The sequence below is a fragment of the Homalodisca vitripennis genome, chromosome 7, assembly GCF_021130785.1.
Source record: "Homalodisca vitripennis isolate AUS2020 chromosome 7, UT_GWSS_2.1, whole genome shotgun sequence".
Lineage (NCBI taxonomy): Eukaryota > Metazoa > Arthropoda > Insecta > Hemiptera > Cicadellidae > Homalodisca > Homalodisca vitripennis.
In genome coordinates, this window is record NC_060213.1 from 54,963,278 (window position 1) to 54,974,845 (window position 11,568).

General features: G+C 31.8%; 1 protein-coding gene across 1 annotated transcript; it reads left to right on the top strand.

Moving 5' to 3' along the window:
* The first annotated feature begins 7,580 nt into the window (after nt 1–7,580).
* LOC124366716 lies at nt 7,581–10,467 on the top strand. The gene is made up of 4 exons (XM_046823317.1): nt 7,581–7,584; nt 7,677–7,854; nt 9,419–9,555; nt 10,373–10,467. The coding sequence occupies exons 1-4, from the start codon at nt 7,581–7,583 to the stop codon at nt 10,465–10,467; spliced, it is 414 nt and encodes a 137-aa protein (XP_046679273.1).
* The last annotated feature ends 1,101 nt before the right edge of the window (nt 10,468–11,568 follow it).

The following is an 11,568-nucleotide window of genomic DNA, read 5'->3' on the forward strand; positions in this document are numbered from 1 at the left end:
GGCTTTTATTCTGTTATATTATTAATTCCAAGTCACAAGGTACTAGAATACTATAAAATTATAATCTGTAACTACATCTTCATGTTTTTAGTTACATAGTCTTGAATATAAAAGCATTGCACGTCTATGGAAGTTTTTTTAAGTTCTTTATCGTTTCTCTTTACGTTGTTAAGAAATTATTCATTTAGTTTTACTGTGGTAAAATGAATATATTTTACTATCCTATAGTGTTGATAATATGATGTAAATTAATAAATAAATGGAATAACTGTGTTACCTGATACATACTTTCGTTACTAGACAGCTCTTTAGCAACCAGTTACATATATTGAGTTTAACATTATGCAATCTCCTCATAAATGACATATAATAACTTTCAAATTGATTTAATTTGATTTTAAACTTAGAAACGTCTATAAAAATAACATAACTTAAATTTATTTGTTATATATTACAAAATACCTTTTTCACAAGTAACGTGATTTTATAAATATAAAGTAAAATTATACATTAGATCTACATTGGACAAACTTCCGGAGTTATTTTGACGTCATCGTAAGACTTACATTGGGAGTATCTGATATCCTTGATTTTATAATTCCCTTCATGTAGCTGTTTCGAGTGTTTGAGCACATATTGAAATTACTAGAGTATCCTTCAGGTTAATTGAAATGTTAGCTAAGTATATATAACCATGTAACAATACAGAAGCTTTACATACACAACATACCGCAGCCTGTGGCTATGCCCGGTATGTGTTTGTTGTTTGTTTGACAATACAATGAATCTTGTAACACGGGAATGGCTGTCAATCACAGATAAATGCGCTATATATAAATTTGCAGTGGTGCTTTATTTTTATTGGATTCTAGAGCAACTTTCCTATCGCACGTGTGAACCATGCCATTTGATGTTTGTATATTCTCAGGTGAAAAATACCTCCTACAGCTACGATATAGCTTTACATATTACACACCCTTCCTTGGTGAAAGTTTTGGTTTCTTTCAGACGAATCCATAGCTTTTGTAACTTGTCAACTGAGATTTAAAAGTTTGCTTAAGTTCATAATTTACCACAGGTTATTTTCTAGAACATTTGCCATTTAGTTCATTTCCTGAAATACTCCTAAAGGATGCTAAGCTTTGGACACTAGCATATGAGGGGTAGGAGAATTTATATTTCGGCAATGCTAATGCTGAGTTTGTAGATCACATATTCCGGTTATGCTTAATATGACTCCTGTTAGAGTTCATATTTTACCAATATTATTGCGATGATAGATTATGAAAATGTTTGTCAATGTTCTTAAGTGACCTCTGTGTTTGTAGAAAATAAATCCCTCAAATATGACTACTAAATCAAAATTTGAGAGCTAAACCGAAATAAAGCTCTTATATTATAATAAATAAGAATTTCACTAAAAAATATTGTTGAAACCGTTATCAAGGTAATTGTGACTAGAAACTCATAATCCTCTCACTGTGAAAAAAATCTAATAATGTAAACGGTTTCTTGTTCCAACCATCTATTATAAAATTAATCATATTTAATGATCAAGATTTTTCCACTATCTCTGTTTAGTCTTTTTGCGTTTAGCACTCGGCCCAGTTAGGTTAGATTTTGTACAGGAATGTTGTAGCTAGTGTCTATATCTTTATTGCCTTCACGCGTGTCTAAAATATCTCGTCAGCCTGTTGTTAAACGGGTCTGATGATACACGATGGGAATGTATAGAGTTCCTATCTCAGCTCTGTGTAGAAAGCGGATGAAGCAATATACTAAGGTTTCTCTCAATAAACATTAATTAACCTCAGAGGTATTAAAAAAACCATTAAGTTCCTGCTAGCTGTTAGTATTTTCAAAAATGTTTTAGTTCCGTAAAAGTCTACGTGATGGAATGTTGACATTATATTTCTTATAAAACTATTAACGTAGCATGAACTGTAAAATTCCTGTTAAGATAGAAATGTAAGCCAACTTTCTGTAAAGTTTATTTAATTATAGAAGGATAGGAAGCCATCAAAGCATTATCCACCGCTAATAAGAAAGGCTTATACAAATTGAAATATTATAATTTCTTATTGGTACTCCCGCTGCTTCAGTGTGGAATAGATCACGTATTTTGCTGCCAGAACTAAAAATTTTCTATTGCTGAATTTCTTTAAATTATTTCCTTTACGTGAGAGAAAAAGATGTTCTGATATTTTATGAAGGGGTGAAACACTTTATATTTTATTACGCGTGATCTATATACAAGTACATTTGTAGTGGTTAATGAGGTAATTTAAGTCTAAACGTTTAAGCGTTCAAGCGTCTAAGCGTTCGACTTATAACTAGAGCGTACGTGTAAACAGAACAAAAATATTAGTAAAATATTTATAAAAAAGACAGTGTGTAATGAAATCATCGTTAGCCCAAATTGTCTTAACCTATTGTAGCTTTACAGCGTTTCGTAGAAGATTTATTAGCACAGGTTCGCCAGCATATTAATATTAAGTTTACCAAAGTGACTGTGATATGTACTTTACTGACAATTATGTGGTAAGTAAGCGGCTTTGTTAGTTTTTATGATGGGAACATAGCCAAGTGATCTTGTATTAATGGTCAACAAGGCTTTCGTTGTCTCTAAATGACATGTTCTCGGAATTAGATTGCCACTGGGGTCAAATAATAGGCTCTTAGCTGATCACAAGGATCTCAAAATGATTATTTAAGTCTCCTAAAGTAATTTAATTCCATGGAAATGATATTGGTAATGGTTAGTTATTTCTTTGTTAATGGAAATGTTTTATAATTACATCATGTCTACTATAGACAGTTATCTCTACAAGTTAGGACAGTACTGTTTGTATCCTACTATCTTCAGAGCGTGGAATCCTGTTTGGAGTAAAGTTCTTACATCAGTATTTTACTAATTTTTACTGTAATAACTCTCTCCCGTACCCTATATGTGACATACATATCTTGTACAAATACTAATAAAATGTATTGCTGGTATAGATTGAGTTTTGGGAATAGAAATAATAAAATCCCAAAAATACATCGTATTATTTAAAGGCACAGATTGACCTCAGAACTGTAATAAAAATTTAAATCTTGTTAACCATCTTGACTATAACACACAAAACTAACTGTCTTGTAAATAGTGACATAGACTGGCGGTGTTTGAGCTACATTTTTGGCATGGCAGTAAAGAGTGTTTTAGCCCGAACTGAACTGAAGGTGTGTAACAACTAAACCTGTCACGTAGCGTGCATTGTAATAATAGACTTCGTAATCCTTACAAAACCTCTTCTTGCTTATTTATAACACCTTAATCTTTTTATGAAAGCTGATTTTTAAGACAATCTACTACAATTTTGGGGAACATCTGTAACATTGGACTGACATAACATACACACATCTACTTCTTTATTAGTATATACATATGTACATATCAGTGGTTACCATACATGTGTTTTACAAATATTTAACTTGATTATTTTTAACAGAATTTTTCATTAAAGTACGTATAAACTTACTTTAAATTATAATTAAATACATATATACACAAATATATATATATATATATTATATATATATATATATATATATATATATATATACAGGGTGTACAAAAAGTCTCGGGTTGGTTAACTATTTTTCAAAATATTTAAAAAATAGGTACAAAACCTTACACAAAGTTACTGGACATAAAAATCTATTTTATCACATATTCAGTGATCCGCTACTTCCTCAGGGGGACGGCCCGCTATTACACAGAAGAAAATCTTAAATGTAAGCATAGGTCGATATGCATATCAAATAAAAGGTCTTTATTAGTAGAGTACAGAGCCGCAAACCCGACCTCAGACAGATATAGGAATTCCATCGTACATAGTAAAACTTACATCTTCTACGAAAAACCGTATAATACAAAATTCTATCAATTCTGCTTCTTCGTGAAAATTGAAATTCCTGATCTGATTACTCTAAAGTTACTCACGGTTTATTTATATTTTTTGGACATAATGATAGTCATTGGTTGTTGGTTGATAGTCAGGTGTCATTGAGTAAACATGCAACAACTTACAGTTATTAGTAATTATTTTAATTTTTAATTACTTTCCATACAGTATTGTATAAAGTAGCAGCTAGGCTGATATAGCTCTCGTATGTTAATCGTTAAATAAAAGCATTTTGGGAATATTAATACATATTCTTCCACTGAACTATTTTTCTAATGGAAATGTCAGATTTCCATTTTCACCATGTTTTATAAAGTCAGTATAGCAAACTTGTACGCAACGATAAGGAATTATCAAAATTAGATAAACTTATCTGTACATGATTATGAAAAGATGTTTAAATGTTTTAGAAGATACAAAAAAGGCTAGTAATTATATTTTATCCTATTGATGTGCTTTATAGACAGCATCTGCATAGTTCCTCGTGTTCAAATGGATATTCACTAAAAATTTTGTAATTCATATTTTCAAGTAATTAATAAAAAATTATTAATAATTGAAAAAAATCCCTCACTATACATTGCGATATAATCTTTAATTCTAAAGCAACTAATCGAACTTACGTATTTTTATATGAAATTCTTGTGTTTGTTTCAGGTCCTAAAAATCTCCCAGGATGATGTAGCGCCATGTTTTTGTTTCTCGTAGTAATGTCCTTATTCCGGCAGTTGTCCTGCGAAACCGAACCTGGTGAGAGTCTAAAGTATTTAAATCTAAAATTGTATTATTATAATTGTATTATTTATATGGTATAGAATGCAAACTAAGATTAGTATTAGAATTTAAAAATATTAACAGATTTCGTAAAAGGTGAGTGGAGTAGGTTTTAATTTTTTTCATTGTTGTATATTTCTCATTAAGATAATGAAATATTTAATTATACCGCTTATCACTTATCCTGAAACATTATATAGGAACAAAATGCCTTCTTATTATATCTTATTGGTTTGCAAAATAATTCATACTTTAAGTAATATTTTCAATACCTAAAATAAAGGCCTTAAATGAAACAAAAAAGTAAAATTTCTGAGAACTAAAGGTGCTGAAAATAAGCGACAAGAAGAATGTATTGGTAAGGTTTTCTGAAAGAATTGTCGTACGCGGTTGACGTACTATTATGGCTGACATTATAGCCGGCAGCAAGTGAGTTTCATAGTCATAAACAAAATCATAGCAGCTATTGCCTGTTCTGCTCAATATAAGTCAGTAAGTGAATTCAAAGCAAGTGTTTGTGATAACTTAGATGTTGAATATTTATGAGACATCTCATGGTTTTTCATATATTGTGTGTTCGTATAATTATAAAAAAACGAATCTTGTGGGATATTCTACGTATTAATATGTACGTATAAATTATATAGGCGGATTATGTGCTGTGTGTGTTAATAACCTTGCAAGTTTTATTCAGCACTTTAAAATACCTATAATCTTCTTTTCTAATTTACATAATTATATGTTTAGCCTCAACCTTCCATTACTGTTAGATCGAAGAGAAATACATTTTTAGTTCAAATGTTTAATCTTGTTGCTTTATTACCGCGATAAACATATTATGACATGTGAAATATGAATATACTTGCAACATAAGTACATGCCTTCAACCTTGTTTATGTTTAAATAGTGATCATAAAAGTAACACATCCTTATATTTTTAATAGTTTAGAATGGGAAATAATTTGAAGGGATTCTTGTTATAGGGAATATAGATTTTCGCTATACCGAAGTTTTTAATTGCCTATGTTCTCAGTCTGTGGTTCGCAAAATGGTTGAGCAGAAGAGGAGCTAGATATGTGACCTAAATTTAGTTAAGGCCTCCCCAGCTAAATTGATGCACGACTGGATTTTTTTTATCTGATTAACGAGCTCTACTTGCAGAACTTGTGCTAAAACAAGTTTGGACAGCTTTGTAATAACCCGTACATAGGAACTTAAATGTCCATTCTTAGTTTTGCTCTGAGGTTTCCTAAGCGATATGGGTAATTTAGTTAGGATCCTGTGATCCTTTTTGTGATGTACGACCACCAAAATTTCAGTATCACCATTTCACTGTTTGAGGATTAATAAACCACATGAAGTGGTCTCTACTACAAACCTACAAGTTTGCTTACACAGAGGATACATGTGTGTGTTTGTCCCTGATTGGTCTTCTATGGGCCACAGAGAGTATGCAACAATATCTTTAATGTATAAAGTAGCAACGCAAGGCAAACTTCGACAATGTTTGTAGTGACAATATTAAAGTTGGGACCGCAGGGACGATGATCATGTTGACATTGTTGTATCAACTTTTATATTTTATTTCACTGATAAGTATATATGAGTAAAGTTTCCTGTCATGATCAATATTTCGATATATTGTATAAATTATAAAGAAATATATTGTATAAATTATAAAGAATATTTTTATGATTTACGCCATTGCATAAAATTACTATTTCAGATTAAATAGTAATTTATCTGAAATATTAGTAAATATAATTAATTAATAAATAATAAATTTTGGTGTTAAAAAAATATTAATGCAGCTGAATATTCTATATAAAACTCTAAGTTATCGGTATGTTTTTATATTCTAGAATATTATTATTATATCCTATTTTTATCCCCGACTATATCAATAAATTTGCTGTCAATATGTATATAGAAATGTTAATCGTGCACTTCTACATAAAAGCCTTTCCAAAATCTAATATAATGTCATATAAATTAAGCAATTAAGTTACAACTGAGTACATGAGGAGAATAAATAGTGAAAATAGGAATATTAACTCTGATTTACGTATTCGCTACGGGTTGTTAAAAGTCCGCTGTAAATTCTGGAAAATGTACAACAATAATATAAACCCCACTGACATTGCAAACTACACTATTCACTGCTATTTACGGCGATATCGTCGTGAAATATGCTGTTTGCTTGTTATACCATAATTTATTCCGCTCGCAACTGAAACTTCGTCTTAGCTCTCAGAAATTTCTTTTAAACGCCTGCAAGAAATGTGATAAAATTATGTTTTTGTTTCCACTTGAAAATATTATTCTTGGTTAGATAGTGATAGTAAATCGAAAAAAGTATTTGAATATTGTTAGCAATTCTCAGTACACATTGGTTACGGTAATATCAGTAGTAAAGATGACTAGAGTCCTTAATATTGACCCCTTGCTTGCTACATGCCAATTACAAAATAATATGTTATCTAGTTTACCAGGATTCGGTATTAAAATGTTCGTCAATGCTAGAAGATTCATAAAAAACTTTTAATTTAAAATATTTCAAATATCTGACACAGTGTGAGAATAGTTTAAGAAGCATATAGTTTACCACATATAATCCTAAAAACCCTACATTTTTTTCAAACAATACTTTAAGGTAAATATAATACTTTTGATTATATTTATTCTTTTACAGAATTAAATGTAATAGGCTAATTATAAGATATTAATAATTTTAATTAAAAATAACACAAAGCAGAATATGAATAATATTGCAACAGTATTACTTTGCCATCCAGAACCGAGTCTGGGAATATTAATAAATTATTACTGTTTATATATTATTTTAAAAAATTTCATTTAATGGGTAAGTGACTATTAGACATACCAGGACTTGTTTTTCTATAAAACACTGTAAAACCTTTAACTTATATGTAAATTAGACACAAATTCTTTTAGTGCCTGAACTTGAAATCGCAGACGAGAGAGGTCTGCCCATCAGAAACACGTTCTACAACGCTGGTAGCACCATAGAACTCAAATGTATCATCAGCAGGGTTTCAGAACCAAGCAATCTGATCACTTGGACCCATGGGACTCGAGTTCTCAACTTTGACACATCCAGAGGCGGAATAAGGTATCGTTTGTATATCAGTATAGAGCATGTGAAATTGTTTTAAATAATACTAACAATTTTCCATTCAATTGTATTTCTTGTATACCACCTTAAATCATTAATGTAGGTTATGAATGCATTTATTTTGAATGTGTTTTTAGTTTGGGATGTTTGTGAAACCGCTGAGGTGTATACGGTTGGCCCAACATTTAACGATATTTTCAAATAAAGCTATGCAAACCCTACTGATGTATGAGTATGTACGTATTTTCAACAATTCCCGATTATATATTGTAAACGGAAAAACATCAATGAAAATACTTTACAGATAAAGCCAGATTATGCCCTTTTGTGAATGTATAAATTTAAGATTCTGATTAAGGAATATAAAATGAGAGGTTGCAGTTTTCGAATTATTTGAGAAATGCTTTATGTACATTGCGACGTACAGGATCTGTTCAATAAGTATGTGTTTCCAAAAACCAACATTTAGTGCATGTCTCATTACAGTTACATAATAACGTTCAAAATAAATACATTCTGCATCGAATCACTTAGTTCGACGGGTCTTCCAATCGTCTAAACTCCGCTGGAAGTCGGTTTTCAGAATACTGTTGAGAACGTTTGTTATGGAGACTAAAACCACTGCGATGAAGTCGAACCGATGTCTTTGCTATGTCTTTCCATTCTCGGAAAAAAATAACAATGTAAGCGTGGCAGTTATTGGTTGCAGGAGGTAAGGACTGAGTCATCACTGATACGCCAAAATTTCCACCCGCGGCAGTTTTTGCTCCTCTCTCAAGTCTTTCGGTAGCAGCTTCTCGCATACTTTCCTCATCGCAAGATCCTCGGTTAAAATGGTGAGGACGGTTCCGACTGAAAAGCCGGTCTCCTCACTAAAAACGGCGATGGTTAAACACCTGTGCCAGTTATAATTGTTTTCACTTTGGCCACCTGGTAATCGGTTCGACCATTCGTTGTGTGTCCTATCGTTATAACGAGCTCCCGGCTTATCTTAAACATTTTTTACCATTTAAAAACATAATTTTAAAGCAAATCGTTAGAGCGTAGTGTTGCTCGTCGATTCGCACCATACTGGCAAAAAGACACGATAAAAAATATCGCATGACCGCATGCCACTAAATTAAAGTGCAACAGAGAGTTAGGGGACACCTCTAACAATGCCGACTGGTGAGGCCCCCCTCCACCGGTCAGTTGAGGATACAGCGGCCAGTCCCGATACTTATAGAACAGACTCGTTTTGTAAGGGTAGCCTGAGGTTCACCTTTTACAGTTTTTGGAACCGGTTATGGTAATACACAATTAGAGTTTTGACATCGGGGTTTCAAACAATGCTGGACGTTGGTTAAAAATTTGCGCTTTCCCTTCAAACATTATCACCCATAATATTACTATTACAGTATATCTTGGATCTACGTTTGCTCATATAAATCTGAATTAAATCATAGTCCATAAAATGCGAATCACAAATGTTGAAAAAATTAAATTTACGTATATAGTTAAGTTCTTCCCATGTTGTATTGCTTAAGTTCACCAATGTACTATGATTACTTTTATTGTACAGCGTCAAGACCGATGTGATTGCTGGAGGAGCCAAGAGTCGTCTGTTTATAGCCAACGCTCGCACTGTGGACTCTGGAAACTACACTTGCTCTCTCGCTGAGCTCGCCTCTGCTACAGTAACTGTACAAGTCCTCAATGGTGAGTTAACAGTGAAAAACTTCTATATCTTTCTATATATTATGTCATGAGGCCGATGTGACGGCTGAAAGAGCCAAGAACGAAATGTTCATAACCAACGCTCTCTCGCGATTTGCGCGTTCTAAAGAGGAAGTGTCAGCAACGGTAAATCAACAAGACTTTCTCAGTTAGATTGATATTGCAAATTAACGTTTTAAACAGTAGAATGAAAGTGCAATCGCCTAGATTAAGGCATTAGGAAGTTCTCAACGCTGAATTTTTAAAATACCTGGCCATGATTAAATGATAAATTATTATCTTAATAACAAAATTGTCCGTTATATTCTAAAATAATTTTACTAAGCAGAATGGTTTTAGTTGTAACTTTTTATCGAAATTTGGTCTTAATGTAGTCTTAAGTTCCCTAGTTATGAGTTTTAAAATTGTAGTTTGGTTGAAAAACAAGTAAACTCTGGATCTATTTTTGATGTCTTCAATATACCAGCTGAGATTTATTTCCTGCAAATAAATAGCTTTATATGTATAATTGCCGAAAGAAACTATCTAAAATTTCATGTAAATGAAATTACTATAGCTTTACTAGTTAGTTTTTCTTTTACTTTTACATTCGTTTATCTTTACTTTATAATCCAAGAGCAACTTTCAAATCAATATTGCCTTTTTATAAAGATGTATTGCTCAACGAAAGGACTTTTATAAATCCATTTTAGGTTCTCAATAATGGAGTTAGCTTGGATATATACATCTATATATGGTATTCCACCAGTATTGTAGCGTACGAGTAAGGTAAATGACCCACTATATTCCTGTGTTTCAGGGGAGACACCAGCGGCTATGCAGCATGGCGCCAGCACCACCCCTCTCCCATCATTGTTTCTTTGTGTCCTCCTGTTGTTATTGTCCACGAGATAACATACGTCCAGACCCGAGTGAACTGGACCTGCCTCTTTGTCCTCTGTATTTCAATGAGTCGGTGATTCTCATCGCAACATATTTTTCGTAACGATGTAGTGATTTGTGAACACAGTTTTTGTATACGACTAGATGGAGCTGTCATCGTTTTATCAATTAAGTTATTTCAACTTTTATTTAACTTTTCGGTGAAGTTTCCTGTAAACGAAGGAATTAAAACTGTAAAAATATGTTTTGTTAGTTAATCAGGAATCCAAATGTACGTTTTACCTACTTATTAGATTTTTATTGTAGTTATTTATGAATAATGTGTTAAGTTGTTGTATTTTACTTCAAATAAAAATATTTATATTGTATAATTATAATTATTATCATTAAATCATAATATTTCAGACGTGATCCATGGCAAATGGCTCTACATGGTATTAACTAATTTTAATGTGATACTTATTGAATAAGAATATCTTTATTTTACTTTATTGAGATATTTCAGTGGTAAATGTAGCATTTAATTATGATTTTTATTGGAATCGATAATGAGCAATTTACTTTTTGCGCAAAAGTTAAATATAAATTAACATTGCAATGTAGATAGAATGGTTAGTTTTTGTCAAGTCGGAGAAAGCCGATGACAAAACTGAGTGCAATTTATGGAGTTTGATCTGGGAAATGAGTGTAAGAAGTTTCTAACGTTGCTCGTTAAATGAATCCAGTGTAATGCAGGCTTAACCTATATTCATACCTTTCTTTACAAACCATAAATTTTTCTGAAGAAATACTTAGAACCCCCATTTTTGGTTAAATAAATATGGTAATAACGTTTGGCAAAGATTACATCTCCTCCCTCTCATCTTAACTTTCCACTCTACAGCTTAGTTGCCAAGGACTAAATCCATTCCAGCCTTCAAATCGTACTCCACATTGATAAATAAAGTGTTTAGTGGCCTAAAACTAGTTATAGATAAAAAATATCAAAAGATTTATACCGTATGTCTTATTACATAAACATGAACTATTTCACATGTTCATATATTTATATAAAATGCACCCTTTTTCAGTACCAAATGAGTAAGTGGTATCTTGTCGTTGGACATATTATTC